At 42.9% G+C, this 25,002-nt stretch overlaps 1 protein-coding gene across 1 annotated transcript; it reads right to left on the bottom strand.

The window, feature by feature from the left end:
- Positions 1 to 1,508: 1,508 nt before the first annotated feature.
- On the bottom strand, positions 1,509 to 22,216 carry Srpx2 (sushi repeat containing protein X-linked 2). Its single transcript, XM_032889439.1, has 10 exons — positions 22,132 to 22,216; positions 17,621 to 17,701; positions 9,525 to 9,716; positions 7,216 to 7,392; positions 6,818 to 6,944; positions 5,973 to 6,104; positions 4,416 to 4,594; positions 3,997 to 4,130; positions 2,990 to 3,111; positions 1,509 to 1,988 (listed from the first exon to the last, which is right to left on the bottom strand). Exons 1-10 carry the CDS (start codon positions 22,214 to 22,216, stop codon positions 1,808 to 1,810), a joined length of 1,410 nt encoding a protein of 469 aa, XP_032745330.1. The 3' UTR covers positions 1,509 to 1,807.
- Between the last annotated feature and the right edge of the window lie 2,786 nt (positions 22,217 to 25,002).

Here is a 25,002-nt window from a genome sequence, read left to right as displayed (position 1 = left end):
CATGGCTTAGAGGAGCTCAGCTGCAGTTTGTTTAGGCCTGACTGCCACGTCCTAGTTGTTTGGCTCTTAGCATATTGCCTAGGGGAACCGACCTCCTGCGGCTCTTGTGACGACATCTGACTTAATAGTTTTTCCTTGTTTACAGTGTTTTCACAATGACACCTGACACAGAGTAGGTGCTAGAGTACTGTTATCTCTGCCTCCCCAGCTAGCCTGTTGCTGTCTCTAGTTGCCCAATGAAGCCCAGGAGAAAGTTGAAGGAACAGGGCATCTAAATCTTGACTATGACTGTGGCTCCCACTTCTGTATAAAAGACTGTTCTCAGAAGCAAGGGAAGAAGGTTGTGTATCAAACACTAGGGAAACACTCTGTGTGACACCAGAAGTGCTCCTAGCAGCAGTGCTTGGCATACAAGGGCAGGGAGTTGGGGGGCAGGGGTGGGATGGGGGAGACAAAGGGTGCATGGTAAAGGAAGAAAGAAAGGAAGAGCAGAAGAGCAGGGATCAGTGTGGCTCCATTTCCCTAAAGCCCAACCTCATGTTTACTTTCAGGCCTTGTTCCTTACCTTGACCTACTGTAGCAACCTACTCTGTGCTCTTCTTTTAGAAGTGGGTAGCAGGGGTTGGGGATTTAGCTCAGTGGTAGAGCACTTGCCTAGGAAGCGCAAGGCCCCAGGTTCGGTCCCCAGCTCTGGGGGAAAAAAAAAAAAAGTGGGTAGCAGAGGAAGTTAATGCATGAAGTTATCCATTTTGTTTTTCTGCTATGTTTGGTGAAGTGGTAGTGGTGGTGGTGGTGGTATGTGTGTGTATACATGTAAGTGCACATATGTGTACCTGTATGTAGATATCATTGGGCTTTATTTCTTATGCCATTTACCATGTTCTTTGAGATAGTGTTGCTTATGTGGCCTGGTACTCACCATTAGACTCTGCTTGCTGAGCAGAGACCCCCACAGATCTGTTTATCGCTACCTCCACTGGAGATTCTGAAGTGCACACATAACCACTAATCTGGATTTATGTTACATGGGTTCTGGGAATCAAACTCAGGTCTCAATGCTCGATGGCAAGCATTTCACCATCTGAGCCATCTCCCCCAATTCTTAGGAGCCAATCCTGTTCGTCGACTGCAGAATTCTCTAACGAAGGGCCATCACCAGGGTATTAAACACCTCAGTAAGCGGAAGTTCTTGCCCACAAGCTAGTTGGATCATCTAGGAGCTGCTGCGGCTAGATGATGCTTCCCAAACTCCCTCTGGAGAAAAGGTTTTTCTAGCTCTTGATGAAGAAATGTTTGAAGTGAGCATTGTTTTTAAGCCCAGCATCCTGGAAGTGGGGGAGACTAGCAGCTTTGTTTTGTAGATCATAGCCCCCCCTCTCCTGCTCCTAACACAATTAACTGTGAGGAAAATCTATTTTTTCTTGTCCAAAGTGTCCTGCTTGTCTGTTGCGATGCTGCCCTCTGCTGTTACCATAGGGTAGAGGAACCATTTACAACAGTAAAGGAATGAATTTAGGATTTACTTATTTGAAAGACTTTGGAAAGCTCCAGTCAGGGGAAGAAGACCTTCTGTCTACAACTCACTGCCCAAGACATATCCTCAGTCCCGACCTACTTTCGAAGCTCCTCCAGCGCTACCCGAAGTGGACACTTGCTTAAGGAAATGAATAATCTGCCCTAAAATAATGCCTGGAAATGTCCTAGAATTGGCAAACCTCGCCCCCACCCGAGGGCTGCTCCCAACGGTGTGGGAAAACATTTCCTCCTCAGTTTAAGCTTCCTAGGAGAGCCACACCCTGGCTCAAGATCACTCGCAAACATCCCTCTGCTCCGCTCTTCTTGCCAGCTCCTGGTTGCTCAGTAGGTAGTCATCGATGAATGTGAAGATTTCCTCAGGGGTGACAGGTTCCATGTAGCGCTCCCGGTCGATACCCTGCTTGTCAATTAACACCATGTTGAAGTAGGAACGAGTGAGGCGCTGGAATTGCCTAGACAGAGCAGTTCAGAGAGGTGTGAGACCTTGGTCCAAGTGCCACAAGGCTGTACTACTACCCTCTCCTGTTTCATAGTTCTGCCACTCTTTTTTCTACCCCCCCTGCCACCACCATCGCAAATTTTTTTTTTTGCTTATTTTCTGTTGCATTTCTAGGCTTGGTAGCTTTCATGTCTCACCTTCCTCCTAACTATGGCCTGTTATTTCTTCACTGTGTTTTCCACTTGGAAGAAGAATATTGCGTACTGCACACAGCCCACGTGGAGCAACTCCAGGAAGCATGTAATTGGAGAACGTAGGACTTGCATGCACGTCCAACCTAGAAGCCCCAAGGTTGATTAGCAAATTGTGCTTAACTCTTCTATCTGTAGCTGCAAATCTCCGTCCTCAGGATTTTCTAGTCTCTTTAACTGCCCTGAATTGTTCTGTCCCCATTGAAACTGAATCCTAGAGCTAGGTATTATTTCTCAGAGAACACTGATGCCTTTATTGGACCTGAGTATAATTGGGGGCACTGTAAGGCTGATAATGGATAGATAATGAGAAAAGTCAACTTCTACCACCTGTTACCTCTAACCGTCTCTTTCCTGAGGGACAGATAGATACAGTTCAGATTTCAGTGACCAAAGATGCCTTTTTCTCTTTTGGAGACTGTAAGTAAACAGAAGAGTGCATAGGCAACGGGGTCAGAAGCTTCCTAGTGATTCTAGTCTGGAGTAGAATCCTTTGTGTCTCTCTCAGTTGTGGCTCTTCAAAGTCACCTGAGGTGCCTTTATGAAAGCCCAGATCTGTGCTTTGAGATAAAGCCTGGTTATGTGTATTTTAAGGCTCTGTTTAATTCCTTTAGAGCTGAGAATCACTGTCCTTATTTAGCTATAAGAGTTCAAACACAAGAAATGTCTCCAAGACACTAATTCACATCTGCCTGCTCAGCCCTGTTCTTGGTTGCTAGTGTCCGTCTTGCCCATCCCTGCCCCACAGCCTCGAAGCCTGCACCTGAGCTCCTCAATGATGCCTGCTGATAGCTGTTGCTCCCGGATGCGCCCCACCTCCTGAGGTGGCTGTCCCACCAGCTCAATAATGGTCACATGCCGCAGGTCCAGTCCACAGGTGGATTGCTGGGAGGGAGAGAAAACATTAAATAGAATAGTATTTACATTCTTAGGCTGCTTGGCTAACCCCCCACCCCATGACTCCATTAAGGCAACATAGAAAAAGAAGGGTTTCTGCACCAATCACACAGTCCTTTGGAATCAAATGATCACAATACTATGAAGTCTGTACAACCTCTTCCCTCTCATCCCTGAAGTACTGGCTTCACAAAAGCGTTTTCTTTATTCTACCTAACTGTCTGAAACATACTGTACAATGTGGAATAGAAGAGAGAAAATTGTTGACAGCCACCTAGTCTGGTCTTTTTATCAGTCTTTTACCTACCTCCCTTTCTCTCCCACTCATCAGGTAAATTCACCATGCAACTTCCTTGCTTTCCTTTGCGATATCATGGCACTTAGGTACTGATGGTGAAAGACAGCACAGACCTGGAGCTAGGTAGCCTGGCTTCAGTCCCAGCTCTACCACTTACTAGCTAGTGATCTGGGGCCAGTCACCAAATCTGACTGTTTCAGTTTCCTCAAGTCTTCAGTGGGGCATAGTACAGTACATACATCATAGGGGTTGGTGTGAGAATTAGTTGTATATGTGTAAAACCATGCCAGTGAAATTCCTTTGGAAACATACATGTAGTTTATTCTTAATATTAATATTTGACCATAGCTGTTTTACAAGCCTCTGTATATTCCATTCCCAGCCTACATCCAGTTCCTTGCAAAATACATCTACTATGCCATACTTACTGACTTTTCCACAAAACACTATTTAAAATGTGACCAATATACGTAATGATAAAATGAATCAAATACTATCTACAAAAAGTAGGGAGATGTAGGTTTGGTGTGGCAGAGTAAACTTTTTACTAAGCCATCCTGAGGCAGTAGGCTCACCTGCAGCATAGAGATTTGCATTTTGTAGTATCGATTGGAGGGATCAGGAGCTGAGACTATGAGGAGTCGCTGTTTCTCATAGAACTGATCCAGGAGGCCAGCAGCTGAGTTAACATTGACATTAATCTTCATAGCTAGGGCAGAAGCATATAGTCAGTCAGAACATGCCCCCCCTCTTCACCCCGAAGGCATTCCAGTCTTGTACATTCTTGCCACCCGTTCCATGAGGTGAATTCCAAAGGGAAACCTGAATATTTTATGCTCTTTTTTGAGGTATAAGTCGTCTTTGGGGGAGTGTTGGCCCTTAAAATAGAATCTCTGTTCTTATACCACACACTGATAGTTGGCCCCTAGGCCATGGAAGGTCTTCCGGAGTGCCCCTGAACATGCCTAGTCACTCCCTTCCTAGTTTCACTCACGAGTACAGACAGGTGGTGATCCAGACCACTGTCGACTTGACTGACAGACTCGGGAAGGGGTCCCTTGGCGTTCATAACCACCATCGCAGTGGTATTCACAGATCGCACCATAGTTGTCCCCCGCTGAGCTGCAGGTGAGGTAGCCATGCTGTGGTGGTTTCAGAATAGGACAGCGCTCACTGCCAGGGAGAAGGGTGGGTTAGGGGTTATGATATCTCTCATGGTCAGGAAGGCCTAAAGGGTCCACTTCAGGTTTCTAGAACAAGAGACTTGAGATAATCCAAATGAATAGATTTTTCTGAGTTTCCAGTAGCCAGATGGAACTAAACTTGACATGCAAATCCAGGTTTGTAGTCTTTAAATCATGCTTCTCTCTCTCTCTCTCTCTCTCTCTCTCTCTCTCTCTCTCTCTCTCTCTCTCTCTCTCACACACACACACACACACACACACACACACACAGAGTCATCAGATGACTGTAAATGTATAAAAGAGAATATTGTCATCTATGTTTGTAGACTTTTATAGATAACCAGTGTAAATATGACCAACTTGCAGAATGACTTTCTTTCTCATGAGACCTGATTCACAATCAATATAGCACAGGCTGAAAAGGATTCTCTAGGGGTGGGGTGGGGCGCAAGAGGCCCCAAACTCACCATCTGTCTGCCTTAGCTTCCCAAGTGCTGATTTTACCATACTTGGTCACACTCACTTTTAAGTGTGTATATGTTCGATGAGACTATGATTGAGAGACTGTTTAAACCAACCATGATACAGATTTAGAGCAGAATTATTATGTTGTGCTTAAATATATTCTGAAATATTTTTAAATACACTTGATTCTGGAAGTGGTATCCAAAAACTTGTGAACATTATTTGTGTTTTAATGAAAAGTAGAAAGAGTGAGCTTCAATTTCACATTGCAAGTATGTCTAGAGAAAAGACTAGAAGGAAAATACTAAGATGTTACCAACAAGGCCCTAGAAGATGGGTACAATAAATTATTCTGTTTAAGTGTTGCTTTAATTTTGTTTTGAGGCAGCATTCTGCTACTTAGCCCAGGCTAACCTGCAACTTGCCTTTTCCTTCCTGCTTCACCTGCTGGATTTAAGGCATGTGATACTCTACCTGTGTTTGTTTGTTTGTTTTTTAAATTTTCAAATGTCTAATAAGCATGAATTATTTTAAAGATGACAAAAACAAAGTAAAACTATGTGACCAGAAGCAGGTAAGGGGACCAGTAGGCCACCAACGTTATCATTTCAGCAGATAGACACAACAACTGATTAGATTTGATTACTTTGAATACTAAGAAATAGATGTAGACTATTTGTGAATGTTATCTAGATTTAGAAGGACAATAAAGTCTTGTTGGAGAATCAAGGTTTACAGAACAATTTTGTGACGAAGTAGTGTAGGTTTTCTTAATGAATTTGTTTGTTTGACGAAGTTGGCTTTTCTCCAATATAAAAAGGAGGAAATAGCTGTCATGGGTTTCTGAAGGTCAGGGCAGAGCAGGAATTTGAACAGTGTATACAAGGAAGAGCTCCCCCCACCCCTTCTGACCTTGTACTTTTACAATGAACTTGCAGCTGGCCCGGTTATAGGCTCGGTCATATGCAGTATAACGAATCACATGCTCTCCTTCAGGGAAGTGAGAACCAGGCTCTGGACCCCGAAGTGTTACCCTGCATGAGACAGGGTGAAGGAGTTACTGAACAACTAAGGGAATGATAGTTAGAATTGAGATCTGAGGCACATCTTCAGGCCCAGCCTGTATTATCTGATCACAAGCACACTTGGGGGTTGGAAGATCCTGCTATTTAAAGGTCATAGTCTACCATGCATAGATAGCTCCCCTGAGCTCCATGCTAAATGGAAAAACAAACTCCTTTTCCCAGCAGGGCTTCCTCTTCTCTACCTTATCTGGGGAGCCTAGCCCTTACATTCTAACTGAGAAATGTCACCTAATCCTTGGTGAAATTATAGGCTTAACTTCCTGGATTGCATCTCTATGCAAACGAGGTATCCCAGAACCTTAAGCCTCAGCCAATCAACCTTCACCTTAAGAAGAACCCTTTCCTACTTTCTGAGGTTTATGTAGTCCTTGTTCACCACAAATAAAGAATATAAACTCTTTCGTGGAATACCATCTAAGACAGTTGTTTCACTCAATGTTGTCTAAAAGAGCTGTAACACTGAAATCCTCAGAGAACCCCCCCCCCCAATTCACTGCTGGACCAGGACCCTGCTGACCCACCCTTTCAGGACTTTGCTCCATCATTCCTCACCTGGTCCACACCAGTGGCTGGATACTCAGAGGAAAGAAGTGGACAACAGAACCACACTGGGAAACTAGAAGAAACTGGGGACACAAGAGGCATGAGTGACTCAAGCTCACCTGGTGATGGTACCATCAGCGGAATCTTTCACTAAGGGTGGGTCCCAGTATACTCGAGCAGTTAGTTTCTCTGGCTCTGCCATTTTCTCCCGAGAGTGAGGACAACGGATCTTGGGTGGATCTATGTCTGCCAAGGTCAAAAATCAAAGGTGGATTTATAGATCTCCTGCCTTCCCTCATGGAAGCAATATCACACACCACTGGGTAGGTAAAAGAACAAGAGTTCACGTACATCTAGCAAAGAGGAGTAAAGGAGCCTGGCTCTGTAGGTGATAATGCTATGCCCATTCTGTATTGTCACAGTGAAAAATAATTCTATCATTAGAATTCCACATCTTCTGTGAACATAATGCCAGATCACCTTTTGCAACAGGATAACTGGAGCTACTGGCATTTACCTACACATACAGGCTCGCCTCCACTCCATCGCCCATCTTCCATGCAGATGCGGCTGCGATCGCCTTCCAGGTGGTAACCACTAGAACAGCTGTAGTCACAGCGGGAATCAAGCAGCATTCCATTGGTGCAGGTGTAGGTGCCACTAGTGATGAATGGCAGTGCGTGGCACCTCATCTCTAAGAGAGAACCAAACAGCAAGTTCAGCACCCTATGGGACTATCTGGAGAGGGTGCAGGAGTGTCTACCACAGTGTGTGTGTGCGTGTGTGGGGTATATTCAACAGAGAATATACAAATCTCACCCAGTCTGCCCTTAACATTTTTTAGTGGAACCGCTTTTTCCTCAAATTGCCTTTTTTTAATTTTTATATTACAAAGTAAAAAAGCAATCTGAGTGGAATGGAGAGTGGGGTCTAAAAAATTAAGTTGTTTCAGTTGTCTGAGTGCATGGTTATGAAAATGAGACCTCACTTTGCATCCTACCTTTACCTCTTGCTCTGTGACTTAGAGACATTGCCTTATTTCTTTGAGTCTTACTGTTATTATTTTTTAATCAATAGACTACATTTACCTCACAGGACAATTTAAGGGAAGCCTCAGCAATGGCTCATTTTTGTTTCTTGTTCCTTAGACACTAGGAATTCTTCAATTGTTATATTCCCTAAAGCATGTTCAAAGTTCCTCAGCTGGACACAGTTAAGCCAAGACTCACTTGGATGCCACAGTCACCTGGCTTTCAGTCCTCTTGCGTCAGGCCACTGTCTGGAGGGCATGGTGATATTTAATAAAAGTGGAATTTGTGTGCTTTCAAGATTGTTAGCAAGAGGGCGATTCCGCTCTATGTATTTAAAGGTTGTTATTAATGTTCTTAAGGGATGGATGGTACTGGGCTTTGTATGTTTAGGTGGGCAATTATATCTTACCAATTGGATCAAAAAAAAAAAAGACTGTTAGCATAGAATAGTTGTGAGCCAATCATTAGTCTTGTTTAGGATAACTGATATTTGAAAGAAGTAAGCCACACACAGTTCTTTAGCTTGTCTAAGTCCTACATAGAGTTTGAATGTTAGGACTTTGAACAAAAATTTTATATAGGCTCTGTTCATTTTTCTTCATGACTAAAGGAAGCTTGACGATGAGCTGATGAATTTTCTTCCCCCCTGCCCCTGCATTTGTTATGTAAAAAAATCACACCCAAAAATGACCACTTTGAAACGAGAGCCAATGATAAAGCTAGGTCTCTTCAGATGAATCTATCAGTATTATGGGACAGTGAAAAGAGCAGATTCAACCATGAGGAAAGTCCAAGCTAAAGAAAGGACTCAACTGTAATAGCCAATTCATGGAAATGGGTACATCTCTATGCTTTGACAAGTTTTATGCTGATAATTCATAGCCTTATATCTTTTTTTGGTCAGGTCAAATTAATTTTGGAAACGATGAGGTTTAAGTCCTAAAGCAATTTACTTACCATGACCTGAAGAGTCACTGTAGTGACTCCTTTTTGGCCATCCAACCTCTTCTCTCCTCCATAGCTTCTTTTTTCGCCAAGTTCATTTATCTCTAAATACTCAGCCCATATGCATACAGGTGTGCAACATGCATGTGCACACATTTAAGTTTCGATCCCATTAGCCTATTAGCAACCTAAAGGTAGTCAAGGAGCTGAGTGAGCTCCTGAAGCACCTCATGCATATGGAGGTCCTTCAAATGGTGTGTGCTGACCACGTATGGAAAGACAAATCTTGCTGTCAAAAGACTGAAGAGTTCGAATAAGAAGTAGGGCTTTGAGAGATGAAGTGAGTTAGAATGCAAGATATGTGTGTATTGGTATTCCCATATCACGCTATTGGGAATTCTTTTTACTTTAAGAAGAAAATGAAGACTAGCAGATGTCTCATCAGCTTTACTGGCAAGACCTTTAAGGCTGTAGGCTAGGAAGGTTAATGACCTTTGACCACACGTGGGAAGGAGTCTGGAACACATCCTTGGAAGCAGCAAGAGGTGGTCCAGGCTTAGGTCAATTCCTCATGGCCAAGTCTTATCCTCCTACACACATTTCTGGGTTCTATGAGTCAGAGTGGCCTGGCTGTGGCTTAAATATCCACATTACTTGGACAGTAACCACCACATACAGAGAAATAGAAACCACAATGTCAGGAAGAGGAAAGGCTCTGTCAGAGGCCTATGGAAAGTTGCCAAATTTCACAGCATAAAGCCTCCAGGTATATGCCTTTCATGGCCAGCAGGCTAACTTCTCTCTCATACACATATTTGTATATATATATATATGCTCACATGCAACTTACGCCTGCAGTAGGCAGTTCCAGACCAACGCCGGCTTGGCAAACATTGTACTGACTTCCGTCCAATCAGTCGAAATCCCCGGTCACAGGAGAGCTCACAACGTGTGCCTAGGCTACTGTGATAATTGCCTCCCCTTGGTGAGTAGCATGTGGCTTCTCCATCCTGGATATTCAATGTGTAACACCATCGGGGGACTATAATAGCAAAAGAAAAGTAAGCTAGAAGTGCAATGATCAACCTTACATGAATAGTAACTATAGGCAACTCAGTAAAGCTGGGAGTAGGAGAGGTGACCCTCCTCAGGGAAGAGTACACTGATTTGTTGTCCAGTGCCTTAAAGGTCAGCCCTGAACACATGCATACAAGTAACATTATATGGACTCAATAGGCTTATATTTAGGAATATGTGTGTGTACACACATGTGTGTGTCCGTGCATGTGTGTATACATACAAAGGCATATATGCATACAATAACAATTGATAGATAAAGAGGCCATAAATTTGAAGGAGTTATATGGAAAGGGAAAGGAGAAATGTAATGAAAACACAAGCTAAAAATAAAGTAAAAATAACAAAACAAAAACAGCAGCAGCAGCAGCAGCAGCAGCAGCAGCAGCAGCAGCAGCAGCAGCAGCAAAAAGTGTGGTGTGTCAAAAGGGAAGAAACAGAACTCATTGGAACAGAACAGAGATCCCAGAAACAGGCTGAAGTAGGTCAACATGATTTTGGACAAAAGTGCAAAAACAATTCAATGGAGAAAAGACAGCTTTTCAAAACAAAGGCTACTAGAGAAATTGGAGTTTCAGGTGCTGAAAAAGAAGGCAGGGAAGGAAAAGAACTAGAACTTAAATCTCACACATTACTCAAAAAAATTCATCAAAATGGACATTAGATTTACATTGAAAACAAAAGAACAAAGCTTACAGAAAAGTAGAAATTTCTGGGATTCAAACATAAGCAAAGAAGTCTTAGAAATGATACCAAAAGTATAAATTATTAAAGAAAATCAATAAACTGAACCTTTTCAAGGGTAAAAACTTTTGCTCTATGAATAATTTCAAGGAAAATGCAAACACTGGGAGAAAATATTTGCAAACTCCGTATCACATCCACAACAAAAGGCTAGTGACTAGAATATAGAATATAGAAAAAAATGTAACAGTAAAGATGTGGACAAAACATACAAAAGAGACGTGTTATTAAAGAGGGTCTATGAATGATTAATAAACATATAAAATGATGTTCTGCACCATTAGTCACTAAACAAATGCAAAGTAAAACCTCAGAGCAATCATTAATAAACCCCTTAGGATGTCTAATGTATGGAAATAAAGTGCTAAAGGAGATGGAGAGAAACCAGAACTACAAATTGCTTTAGGAAATAGAAAAACAATGGCACACTGGAAAATAGTAGTTTATCGCGACATTATATACTTTCTGGTAAAGAAAGTTGATCCTGCGACTTCATTTCAAGGTGTTTACTCATTGGAAATGAAGACCTGAGTTCACACACACTCTTACACCCTGATGTTTGAAGTACCTCTATTCGTAATTGTCAAAAATTGGTTCTGCGTGTGAACAGCATAGCTAATGGGTTTATCTCTGTATAAAGATGTTTAAGAATAATGTGCTGATACAGGTGACAACACAGATGAATCCTAAGTGTATTTTGGGAAGCTAGAGAAACACGACTCCATTCTACGACAAATACGCAGGCAATACCATTGGCGTAGAGAACAGCTCAGTAGTTGCCAGACGTCAGAGGTAAAGACAGAGGAGAACTGCAACGTGACAGCGTGGCACACATTCCTGAGGAGGCAAGACTGTTTTTGTTCTCTGGTGGTAGTTATCTTACTTTATGGATTGGTCAAAGTTCAAAGAACTGTATACCAGAAAGTGCATTCTGCTGTATGAAATTTAAAACAATGGGAAAAAACCATGGAAGATGTTCATTAGAGAGAGAACAGGAATGTGACCGCAAAGCAGACTGATGAGGACTGAATGTCTGATCCCAGCTCAGTATTGAACACATAGAGGGTGGTTCTATCATAAAGATGCCTTACTGGTAACAAAAGAACTGACCCTTCCACTGGTTCCATGTTCTTATTTATATGTTGAGATAGCGTCTGCTTATATATAGTCCATGCTGGCCTCAAACTCACGATTCCCTGCTCTAATCTCCAGAGTGTTGGATTACAGGTATGCACCACAACTACTTGCTCCATGTGGGTCAGCGTTTAGAGGGACACAGAGAAACAACTGCATGGTGGACTGCACAAGTTTCCCCACACAGCATAGCACAGATCTGTTTGCCTAGAATTTGGAAGGCAAAAAGGATGATATAAGGTTATTTGATTTTCAAAGCAGAGGGACAAGGATATGGGAACCTTTTACCAAAAGCACATAACAGCGGGTCAAGGAACAAATGAAAAGGTAGGGCTTCTGTTTGCATGCAACTGGAAAATAAAGATAGATGACAGAGGGAAAACTCTTCCCCAACCACTATTAGTTTAAGTCAGTGGCAGTGGTGGGGCTGCCATCTGGGGACACCATCTCCAAATTACATAATGTCGCTTAAGTGCTAGATTTGTGCAGAGCTGGTAATTACAAAGCCACAGCACATATCACAAAGACGCACACGGGAGCCTGGGACCTTAAAAGCACGTCTGTTCTTTTTGTCTCTCATATTCTGTGAAGGAAAGACACACCAGATTGAAACTGGTAGAGGAAACAGGAATGGAAGTCAGAGATACAAAGCTCAGAATCAATACAGAGAGAGTGATGGGGGCCCAGCTACTGTAAACAAATTCAAGTTTGGTGGCCTGGTCTCAAAAGACAAAGAGTACATTTAAAAAAATGTCTGTGGTTTGTAGACTATATACAGATGTAGAGAATTATGGCATGCAGGTACAAATGGAACTATCTAAGGGGAACAATGGAAGCAGTGAGGGGTGAGAAATGGGAGGATACAGAGGTAGGGAGGGATTCATTTAACACATAATATATACTTCTAGGAATTTTTTTAAAATCGCTAGCCCAGAAGAATCGTGACATAAGGACAGAATGTTGGAAGACAGGAAAGGGGCAAAAGCACAAACTCATTTTTCAAATAAGGGAGAAGGTAGTCTCTAGGTAGTGTAGTCTGGTGCCATTGATGGGACTGATAGCGCAGTGTTCTTGAACATTTCAAGGTGAGGCTTGTGAACCAGCGGGAGCACTCAAGAACAAGTTATTCCAGAATGACCTGATTTCCTTTCTGGGCAGGGCCACCGGACTGGTAGAACCGGGATGATGATAGATATGTGCAAATCAGTGAGGCATATGACAGACTATGCTTTCCAAGCCACTGATGTGGAGAAGATGAAGAAATACAAAAGAAGTGACAGTACAGTTCAAGAGAGTTGTAACTGGTCAAACAACTGTACGTAAAAACCGCCAGTGGCAACTGAAACTAAGACTGTGGCTAAATGCTGCATGGTGAAATGTCTGATGGGAAATGTAATCATACTGAGTCCCCTGTTTATGCATCATTCTTCTGTTTCCATGTCCATCTCATACAGTTCTCTCAGTAGCTCTGTGAGGTATGCAGTCTTCATCCTTATTTTGGAGATGAGGAAGGACTTTCCCAGAGTTCCTTGGGAAGTAAGGCATAGGCAGGATGGAACCCAAGCTTTTGTGTAGTCTAGAAATGGGTTGTTCAAGTATAAGACCTGTGACTGCAGCTGCCATTTTGAAGTATTTATTAATCCACCCACATGTTTTATGAATCCAAAGTGCAATTAGCTATATAGTAAAATGTCTCCTCTGAGTCTTCCTCATATGCCTATGCTCAATATTCCCCTTCCAAAGGGCCATGGTGCCAGTTTGTTTATAGATACAAGTCCTTGCATAGCGTCTTACTTTTTGTTGCTTTTTTGACACACGTGCGAGCATTGTGTTCATTGTTCGCAGCATTGCTTTACATTTTGTGGTTCTTGGGATGAAACCCAGGACCTTATGCATGCTGGGCAAATATTCTATCACTGACCTATAGGCGCAGTCCTAACTTCGCTTTTTCAAGTGAATACGTTTCTGAAATCTTTGCATATCATAACAAAGCAAGTGTGCACTTTATTTAAATGGATAACATTTATGGAACACTTAGTATTCTGAGTGGCACATGGTAATAGCTTGACCAATGTTAAGAAGCTTGAAGGCCTCTCTCTTTAGGGCATACAAGGACAGGAACGTCTGTCAACAAGGAAAAGACCTTCTCTGTGGTAAACTCAAGGTAACCCAGGCAGTTACAAGTTTGCTCAGGACTGAGACAAGCTTTGAGGTAGCTGTTTAGCCACGTGGCAGGCTAAGGCTGCACCTCCAGACTAAAGTTTCTGACTCCAGGCAGGTTTTCTGGTAAGAAAATGGCAGAAAGTGTAAGGTTTGTGAAAAAAAATATGAAACTATGTGGATAGTTTTTCCTAAAATGGGAAACCGTCCTTTCCTTTGTTACCTCTCCTTTTATCTTAAAAAAATTACATTTTAATGAAAACATAAAATAAGCTTTGTGGTCAGACAGACCTCATTTTAAATGCCCATTCTGCCTCGCTAACTTCTGTCAATATAAGCCTTCCCCATGCTTAGTTTTCTGGTGTGTAAAATGGGAGATAATAAAGCAGCCCCATGTGCCTGTGATGAGAAGCAAATAGAATCCTACCCATGAAATGCCCACTCTCCGGAATGCTGCTCTCTAAATCAGTGTCTGGGTTGGAGTCAATGTCTCACCTGTCTTGAAGCATCAATACACGGTGGTGTCTATTTTCGGTCCTTCCATGTGGAGCTATCACCTCTAAACTGTAGGAAGTTTTTAAATGGTACAGTTGCAGAGAAATGGATACAAGACACAAAAGAGATTACAAGGGAGGCCAGGACCTTTTCCTGGCCCCTCCTTTCCATGCATCATTGATAACCTTGTTTAGTTTGTTTTAGGCCTGGAGACCAAGTTCCAAAGACACCTACTGGATACTCGACACCAAGGCAAATGCTATTGTGTGGCATATAGGTATTTAAAGGGCTTTTTGATCTTTTAAAAATAACCAGTGAGGCATATTAAGGGGTAATATTGGGGATGCTAGACCCTTCCAAAAGTACTTCTGGGACTGGAAGTGTGGCTGGGTGGTAGAACATTTGCACAAGGCCCTGAGTTTAATTCACAACACCTTGTCCTCTGCCATCTGCATGTGTGCAGTGGCGCACTCCCTCCAAATAAATGGATACATTAAATAGAAAAAAAAAAGAATTAGTTGTCAAGGAATGGCTCAGTGTACTAAATCAACGTTGGAGGAAAACAGTATACCACTCTAGCTAAAAAACAGATTTCCTATGGGGAAATGTTTTAAAAAGTGGTCAGACTAGGACCCAGAGCTAGACTTTGGTTTAAAATTGGTTTACTAGGTCACTACATTAGGTGAATGCAGAAATTGAGCCTGGGAATCTAATTAGGAAACAGTAGCCTTTGTCCATGTATGAAATAATACTAAGTATAATTCCATGTACTAAAGAAATGATAGGTCTTGGAGAATGACTACTAAGAAATGACGAGGAAAGGGGGTTAATTAAACGTGCTGGGGGTTATTAGAAGTGACACTAGGGTACTTCGAGGTCTGAGTCACTAAGAGGGCGGTGGTGGGATTATCAGAAAATAGAAGAAGGACAGTCAGGTTACAGTAGAACTTTTTATCAGATAAGACAAAAGAATTCTCTTTTAGACGTCTCTAAACGGGTGTCTAGCAGGGTTAGAGATGCAGTCCTGGAGCTCTGGAGCTGTGTCAGGGATGCCCGACATTCAGAGCCCAGCCTTCTTCTCTCTATGATCACTACCCACACCGCATTTTCCTACCTTGGCTTCAACTATGATCAGAATAGAGAAATTACCATGGGATCCAAGGAAGGAGAACCAGGAAGAAAAGGATGTGCTTACTCCTGCTTGAGAGACCAGGGAGACTAAAGCTCAAGGCCATATGATTTGGAGATCAAGAGAGAACTATCATTTTCAAGATGTGGTGTGTCAACTCAGATATGTGGGTGGATGGGGAGACAGGCTGCAGGGGACTTAGAGTCAGAGTTAATGATTGTGCACCAGTAGCAGTAAAGAAGAAGACAAGAAAGAATAGCTTGAACGATGGAAGAACCCCATTTGGATCATTTCCCTACTGGAACGACTTTCTCAAAGAGCACCATTTTCCACCTCAGCAACTAAAATATTTCCTATCCTTTGGTTTGATCTTTCTGCAATACATGTAGTCCATCCCATATACTTTCCAGATTTCTAAATTTTCCTCTGTAGCTCTTGTAATATTCCCAATAGATAGTCTTCTTCTACATTGACCACTAACTCTCATTCGCTGATGTATCTTCCTCTTCTACACATATCTACCAATGGCTTCCGAGGCTTGACCTTAGTTCTCTCTTCAGAGAGCCTTTTATTTAAGTTGCATATTCACAAAACTTAACCTTCCAAATTAGTGTGTGTGTGTGTGTGTGTGTGTGTGTGTGTGTGTGTGTGGAGACATTTGAGTGCTCACAAGTGTGTTGTGTCTGCGTGTCCTTATCTCATGTGATGCTGGAATTAAACTCACGTTGTCAGATTTGGCTGCAAGCTCTTTTACCAGTTGCGCCATCTTGGTGGCTCCTAGCATAATTTTTTAAGTTCGTCTTTCTGAAATGGTTTATACAGTCCTCCTTGGTATTCAGAATGGATGTTTCCAGGCATTTGTGCACCCAATCTTATCATCTGCTTTCCAACTCCTGTGGAATATATCCTTTTATTGAGGTGCTTGGAGTCAAACACAGGGGAGCCGTCTACACTCCATGAATTCACTGTTATTGAGCTCCACAGCTGGCTCCTCTGGGCTCCATCCTCACTCTACATTTATTGGCCCCTAGACTCAAATATTTCTACATAACATTACTGTATCTGATTCCTGGAGTCCCCTCAACTCAGGCTCTCCTTCTAACCCTTAATTTCTAAACAAAATAACCTAGTGTTCTAAAATATATTTGACATTGTCAGCCCCCTGTGAAAAATCACACGACTACCCTTTAGAGCTCCTAGTATAACAGATAAACTCTTTCGTGTGTCTAGGAAAGCATGGGCAGAGAGAATCATAAATTAAAGTCGTATTAGACATCGTATGACCTAACTTGCTATCATCTCAGGAAATACTAGCCAGCATTCTTTCTGACTCTCCTTGGAAGGACCCCTAAGTCATGGGACCTTTTCTACTTCACTCTTTCTATTCAAGTCTCTTCTCTGCTACTCCACCCATATATTCCATCCCTTCAAGTCAGTGCGATTTCTTCGTCGTCTCTTAGTGCAGCAAATCTGGTTTACCTTGTTATCTTTGGCTATCTGCTTTGGCAAATGTCTATAACCTTTTCCAGTTCATAACAATCTGCCCATTTTCAAGGCCTATCCTGGATGTCATGTTTCATGCATGACCTCTTACCTGAATTCTTATATTCCTAGTTCATTTATGGCTGCCACACAGTTTCACATATTCACCCTACATGTGTTAATTTTATTCTCACTTCACAACCAACAGAGTGCAATCTCCTTGAGGGGGCAAACCCCGGATATATTCTGTGTGTTCCCCATAGGCTTACCCTGCACAGGAATAGGCATAGAGCCGATACTCAGTCCATACTTAATGATCCCTTCAGGCCAGGGAGGTAAAACCTCACAGCAAGCTTGTAACCAAATTTGTAATTAGGAATCATAGCACACCTGCTGGGTGTGGCGGTACATACCTGTAAGGCCAGCGCTGAGGAGTCTGAGGCAGAAGGATCTTGAGTTCAAAACTGTGCAGGGATAAATAGCGAGACCCTGTCTCAAGAAAGAAATGAACAAAACAAGAGGGCTTGGGCTCAGTGCTAGAGCACATACCTAAAAGCAAAGAGAAGCAAAAGAAAAACAACGGCAAAGAAAATCAGAGATCTTCATGATTCTCTGTGCTTAATTCTGACACATATGAGCTAAGCATGTGCGATGATGTTTCTGGGAAGGTCCAGATCTTAGGCCAGAAACCATCCTTCCTGAGCTTAAGAGACAATGAGAATTACCTCTGTAGTCCAGGGCACGGGTGTCGGGGACCTCTTCTGCATATACTTCATTGTAGCTTTCATCTGGAGAATAACCTGAGCCTAGGATGAGGAGGAAAATATAGATGCATATTCATTTCTCACTCAAGTACTTCCAAGTACCCTCACCCGTGTCTTTTCCTTGGGATCTGACACTTCACGATAGAGCTGTCGGGTCATTTGTAAAGCTGCTGAATGGCTGTGGGTGATCCTGATCATAGGAGGTCCACAGAGAGCAACATCAGAGGGCTGAGGTGTGGTAGGGGCTCACTGGTTGTACTAGAAGACTTTCAAAATAAAGACCATCGAACTCCTTAACCACTTATCAATTCTGCCAATCTTGACTATAAACCACCCAATTCCCTTGATGTAGTTCAGGCACCGTTTTAGTGAGTAGCCAATCTCTGGGGATGAACTGTTGTCCCAGCTCTGAGGAAATAATGGCACCTAAGTGTCTTCTCCAGTGACAGACAGTGTACACAGTTTTCACAGGGAAACGATATTTCGAGTTCTCACTAGCCTACAGGGCATATTAAGCACCTGATTGTAATTGGTAGGGAGGCACGCCAAGACAGATGGATGGCTTTAAAGGGCAAAGGGGAACAAGAACTCTTTCATAAGCACCTTATTCTGGCTTGGGATAAAAAGAGAAGTCGGAGTAAGGTTTTGTTTATTTTTGTTTTTGTTTGTTCTTCCTCAAAGCTATTGATTGAGCTTAGGACTCACACCTGTGAAGATAATTTCCTCTCCTTCCTGTCAGAAGCAGCTTTAGCAGTGAGCTGCTGAACTAGGAAACATTCCCAGTCTATCTTCTTCCACTCAGTTAAGTGGCACAGTCCCTCACAGTGGCAGGTCTGCGGCTGTCTGGGAGACTAAACAGTGTGTTCCACCAGACGCAGGAAATCGGGCATGAGTATGAACTAATTGGAAAACAATTTAGCTCTTTCCATAGCAAAGTTTCCGGAGACCTTCTTTAATGCCCCTGAGCTCTCATGAATGCACAGGAAGAGGGCAGCCAGCCTAGTTGCAGTCTGAAGATAACTCTCCAGTTCCAGGAGAAGGTGTGCTTACAGGACAGGGCTGGGCTTTAAAGCTGGAGCCCTTTGACCTATGTAAACACAGAGCAAAAGCTCGTGGCCTTTCTTTTCTTGGGCAGAGGCACAGGGCTTCCTGCAGGAAAGAGAGGGAGGGGAGGGAAGGTGGGAGGGGAGGAAGGGGAGAGGGGGGAGGAGAGGGCAGGAAGAGGGGGAGGGGAGAGGGGAGTGAGAGGCAGAGAGACAGAGAGACACAGAGAGCATATTCTGGACATGATGGTGGTGGTGGTGTCCAACTCAGTAAACATGGAGATGAATTAAATAGAAGGTTTGCCTTATGAAATCATGTCCTTCTTGGTTTGCCCTTATTCCAAAGGAAAGGGTTTCCCTTTTCTCTTCAGTTTTGCTCTTTTCACATTCCAGTTTCTCTGACTTCCCTTTATTCCTCCCTAGGTCCCCTCTTGTTTCTTTTCCCACATGGGAGGTTTGTTTGTGCAGCATGGAATTCTTGTCAGCTGTTTCAGTTTAGTGTTAGCCTCAATCCCTCACAACTCCCGTAAACAGGGGACCAGATGTGCTTGGTTCCTTAAAGTATTGGGTCTCCCCACTTTATTGCAGAGCTAGCTTAGAAGAAGTGTTCATCAGGGAAAAACAGCTGTTCACCAAAAGAGAAAGAGGGGTGTCATAGGCCTATGTCTGGATATAGTAATGACAATGACAACTTAGCTCTTAATCTGTAGAGCATATGCTAGCTCATTATGTTGCCATAGCATCTCAACTGGGTACACAGCATTAATGCTCTCCTACATAACGACACAGCAGCTGACTCAGGAATAGAAGGAGTTGCCCAAGGCTTCCTAGATAATACATTGTAGAGTAGACCTCCTAGCCCGTGTCTGTTTGAACCCTATGGACTCAGATACTAAAATGCAAATGGTTATAAAGGCAGAGTTTTGACTATGTCCAGAAGTGATAAAGAACCAAAATCTGTCTTACAGCGTAGCATTTTTTTTCCCTGTGGCAATGGGGTGGAGTGAGGAGACCGTAGACCACCGTGAATTTTATACCATTCCAGAATTACAGGGGATGTGGGAAAACTAAGGGGAAGATTCAATCACATAATTATAGTTTCCACCAGAGTGCAGAGGTAGCTAAACCAGTGCTAGGTTCCTTTTGTACCAGGAATGGCTTTGGGCCACTTAACCACTTAAACTTTTCCATGTTGCCCGGTTGCTTTTTTTGAAATTTTTATACATATTGGGATACTGAACTGGGATCTAGGAAAAAAGAACACAGCTCTGTTATTCCATTTTCCTGAGCAAAATTCTCAGTTCCTACATCAATCAGTGGTTTTTACTGTGTATTCTGTTACTGGGTTCCTTCAAATTCCACAGCCAAGTGGGATCCTTTAAGTCCAGCCTTTTGTGGATGTATGGTTGGAAAGATATTGGATAATTAAAGATGGTGTTAAGAGACACATTAATGCCTGCCTTCTGATGACAAATACAGTGTGAGCCTCTGACATATGCAGATATTCCAGCACACATTTTTAACCCACTCGGTTTCAGTGTACTCCCTAACAATGTCCCACTCTCCGTTGATTATTCCTGGACACAGTTTCTCACTTGCTCAGAGTCCACGCGTAGCTGCTTTCTTCCCGCCATTCCCATTTGAGAACAAAGGCAAACAAAGAACAAAACAGTCCTTGAGGTATAGGCAATGTTTAACACTTGACTGTTGAATGAACAAAGGAACAAATGGGCAAATGGACACAAACCCAGACTGAGCTAGCAATTAAGGGGAGAAACTTGAAAACGCCAAATATCATGTAGCCTTCTAAGAATGCTCACAGGGCTGCCAGAGACTTTACCAGCCTGGGTTCCTCCCAAGCAGACTGGGGGTAAAGACTGATGTAGAACTGGGGAGTGCCTGAGTTGCGAACAGCCATGAAGTTATTCCTTTTTAATGCCCTGTCTGAAAAAAAGTCTCTGGCTTTAACGAGTTTCATACAGGTGTTCAAAACTGGGGTTCGAACCTCAGATCTCCACTCCCTTAGTTCTGTGGTCTTTTGAGTAGATTTTGGTCTTCTGTACTTGAATTGAAGCCAGTGGGTGTTTGGGGAGAACAGCTGCATATTTATCTCCAGAAGACTTGGGCTCTTTTAACCCAAACAGTGTGAGCTCTGCCAAGGGCTTAATTTGAATTTCTTCAGCTGAATGTCAACCCTTGTGCTTTACCCCCTACAAAGCCAGGTTAAGCCAAAAAGGGGAAGAAGCTCGAATACTTGTTTGAAAGCTGGATGCAGCTGTTCCAGACAAACCGAGCTGCTGCCAAAGGCTTCTACCAGGAGCTGGGGGGATGTGGAAAATTTTAGCTGCAATGACTGTGGCTGTGGTGGTTGCAGTTTGTTATTTACTCATCTCTGGATATTTTCCTAACCCCGCTGGTCAGGACTGTCTCATTCCCCCCACTCTCTCCAGCCCTTATGAGGGCAGACACTACAGGCCGCAGAATATTCTTAGCACTTGAAAGCCACTGGAACGCAATCAAAATCCTCTGTATGGTGGTTCAGTATCCTTTCCTTGTCTCCCATTGTATTCTACCCACCCCCTTAGTCCACTCTTGTTGGCTCCCTATGTCCCCCAAGGGTGAGGCATGAAACATTCAAGAATCCAAAGAACTACATCATTTTTGAATAAGGAACAGCTAGAGGGGTCTGGAGGAATCCTAATTCAAAGCATGTAACCTGCATTGTCATTGACCCTGCTGGCCGATAAATGACTATACAAATCCTGTAGCTTAACCCTGGGAGGAAGAAAGGGGGAAATCTGGTGAATTCTTCTTCCCTCTTAGTAGACTGCCTGTCTTCTTTATATTTTCCATAAGAGATACATGGTCTGAGTTTTATTTTGTAGTCTTCACGAGGATATTTGACTCAGGGAAGAAATAATATTAATAAAGCTTTGGTTTATTAAAACTACACCTTCTAAAGAGTTTTCACTGGATTGTGGATAGAGTTTAGCAGTAGAGAACTTAGGTTTGTGAGACTCTTAAATTCAATCCCATGTGTAGAAAGCAAACATGTAACAAACCAACCAAATACACAGTCAAACCTAAAATCCCCCCTGTTGTCAGGAAGTTAAGTGAAAAGGGCAACTGAAAAAAAAAAGAAAGAAAGAAAAAGCAAGAAAGAAACTAGGAAGCATCACATCAAAGGCCATGCTGTCTCCCTCTCTCGCTTGTGTGTTACAGCCTATTATCAACTAGCTCTTGCTAGGGTGCCCCATGGGCCTTGAATGGCAGCCCCTTCTATTATTTGTTTATGTTCATTGCCATCCATCAGTTTTTCTCTGGCCTAAGTTAAGGATCTCTCATTGTCATCTCGTTCTTCCCTCTTCTATGTCTTGGTATTGTTCTTGACCTCCCTAGAAGGAATGGACAACAGCTCACAGAACTTACCTGCATACCATGTTGGTGTCACTGCTGGTGCTAGGAGGAGCAGCAATAAGAGCGCACCTCTTTGAGTCAGTGAACCAGTCTTCATCCTTGACAGGGAAGCTTCAGAAGGCAAGACTAGGGCTATGTGGCAGAAGTATCAGGATAAGGGGAAATGACTTTCAGAGTGGAACCAGCTATGAACTCCCAAAAGTGAGAGGAAGCAGGCATATGGGATCTGTGAGGAAGAAGATTTAACATTCGTCAATTCCAGTCCTGTTATCTATACCATAAACCTTTTCTGCTTCAAAGCATAAGAAGTGTTCTTTGGATTTGTGGTTCCCTTTTCTCCAAGCAGGAGGAAAGGGGTGTTAGGCAACTAATCCTCACTATACTATGGGGCCATCAAGTGCAAATATTGCATGGTCCAAGTCACAGGGAGGAACACGGAAGTTCCAAGACCAGGAAAATACTACCATAAAGTCACATAGAACTAGAAGGGAATGTGGAAATCCAAAGGGATTGTGGCCACTCAGCATTTCTTAACCACGAACCTGGAGAAGCATTAATATATATGGCCTAAGACCTTCAGCACTACAGTGAGGCAGATCTGGATATGAATCCAGTTCTGTGACAAATCAAACTAGGTAACGTCTCTAGGTCTCTGTACTTCACCTATAGAACAAGAAAAATAGTGTGTACATTACTGCCTGCCACAGAGGGAAAAATCAGTGTGTTTTGATGTTATTATTACTAACTTCATATTACACAAGACAGGGTGTTTTCCTTCTCCGACTTCCCAAGCAGTAACTATAGCTCTGTGCTTTTCTTAGCTCTGGGTTTTGAGGCTCAGTGGTTTGATAGTTACTTCTAGTTTTGAAGTCCAGCCTACCCCTCCAGCTTTGCCCTGCTGAGCTAGGAGGAAGACAGAGAGATTGAAGAGGACCCACCTAGTGAGCCCACAAGGAGAGTATGACCAAGTCCCTATTGCTATCTCATTTTCTTTTCTGGGGAAATCTTCACAGCAATGAGATGAGACAGGAGAATTCTGTAGTGCTACTGGACAAACACACCTCAAGTAGCATTGCTACAACTTGCTGCCCATCAATGTACAACAGCCACTGGACCTTTCAGCAAGCATCCATTCATCCACATGTTTTCGATGCAATACCATGCTCAGAGAGGGAGTCAGTCTGAGACATGGAAACATTAAAACAAAAACAAAAACAAAAACAAAAACAAAAACACTTATGGCAGGTTCTGGGCAGAGTCCTTAAACGGACATCGGATAAAGCCCAAAATTCATTTGTCAAGTCATTACTTCTTGATTTCTAGATCTAGAGTGTCTATAAAGTAGGAGAGAGAGAGAGAGAGAGAGAGAGAGAGAGAGAGAGAGAGAGAGAGGTGAGAGTAAGGAATGCTATGCTCTTATGAAAAGAAACTCTGATGGAGATAGAGGAAATAGATGGACTAAAGCACCAAGTGGCAACAGAAGATTTAAAAAAGAGCCGGGGAAATGAGCTCATCGCTGACCCTTCTCCCACATCCAGCCTCAAACCAACGCCTTCGCAGTGGAATAAAGAAAGGTTTTCCTGTGTCAGCCCCCATACTCTTTTTGAGCCTATGACCTCTCTCCTGCCCACCTCCTCCCCAATCTCAGACTGAGAAATTGGACTCACCGGAGGGAGCCATCCTTCTACTGGGAGCTGAGAAAAGAGCAGGAACATGCATCTGCAGCCAGCACAAATGAAAACAGCATATGATCCAATTTCATTAAAAAAAAAAATCTCTTCCCCCCACCTCCAGCTCTATCATCTGAGTCCCGAGTCTTTTGACCTCTCCACAGCTGTGAAGAGAGCAGTTCAGTTTGAGGAATTAAGTGCAGTTTACTTACCTGCTTTTTATTTTCTGATTTTTGTGGTCTCGTTCATCTCTCCTCTTTCTCCTTGCTTTCTGCTCCTCTCATCAGTCGAGGGGGAAAAAAGCCCTTCTACTTTAACATTCCTAGAACCAGTGACTTCTGGTCTGTCAGGGCCTCCGGGATTCTGCTAACACTGCCCAGATGTTAGGACATTTACATTTGCCAAAAGTCGTCTTAAAGCTATATTATCCCCAAAGCTATAATTTTTCCTCCCCAAGAAGAGAATTTGGGGGAGGGAGAAGCAGGAGGATTACAGGAGCTGGAGCCGTCTGCTGCAGAAGAGGGAAGTGTCAATGTCTCAGGTCTGACTGGAGTGATGACTACCAAAGGACTTCCAGAGATGTGTTCTGAGGAACACTGCTTTTTATGACTCAGCCTGACCTCAGGATTGAAAGAAAGGGAATTTCACCAGTTCCCAAGAGGGGACACATGTAATTGACTTTAGCTTTCCCCTAGATTTTTCCTATGTTTCCCTTTTTTCCCCTCTCAGATTCACACTTGCTTTGTCACATGTGTGATAAAGGGTCAGACACACTTGGAAACATTCCCATTGATTACCTAAGTTTTTGTTTTAGATCTGTTAGAATGTTTTTTGATATAATAAATCGTGATAGTATTTTCTCCTCCTCCAGTTCCCCTCAGATCCTACCTACATTTCTACCCACCCAACTTCTTTTTCTCTCTATTTGGTTACAACTTTTTGATAAGATTATGTTTACCAAAAAAAAAAAAATCATGCATGTGTATGTATAAGGTGTTGGGCATCAAACCTGAGGCTTTCTGAATGTCATGTGAGCATTCCACCACTGAGGCATACCAAGGACTTGCCTGAAGAATTAAGATTAATTTCCCTTACTATGAATGGAAGGAAAGTATGCCTAGGGAGGCTTTTCTGAAAGGCTCTTTAAATAAATCTAAATAATCTATTCATGGCAAGGTGATATCTATTGCCAAGATGTTTTTCAGAGGTCTTG

Source organism: Rattus rattus, chromosome X (assembly GCF_011064425.1).
Source record: "Rattus rattus isolate New Zealand chromosome X, Rrattus_CSIRO_v1, whole genome shotgun sequence".
In the NCBI taxonomy this organism is placed as follows: domain Eukaryota; kingdom Metazoa; phylum Chordata; class Mammalia; order Rodentia; family Muridae; genus Rattus; species Rattus rattus.
This window is presented reverse-complemented; position numbering and strand designations above follow the sequence as displayed.

Excerpts from the sequence above, each read along its gene's own strand:
- Srpx2 (XM_032889439.1), bottom strand. The coding sequence starts at position 22,216 with ATGAAGACTGGTTCACTGACTCAAAGAGGTGCGCTCTTATTGCTGCTC. Across the intron at positions 6,105-6,817 it reads GCTGATGGTACCATCACCAG|GGTAACACTTCGGGGTCCAG; the intron begins GTGAGCTTGAGT and ends TGTCTCATGCAG. Across the intron at positions 3,112-3,996 it reads TGCAAATCTCTATGCTGCAG|CAATCCACCTGTGGACTGGA; the intron begins GTGAGCCTACTG and ends TCTCCCTCCCAG.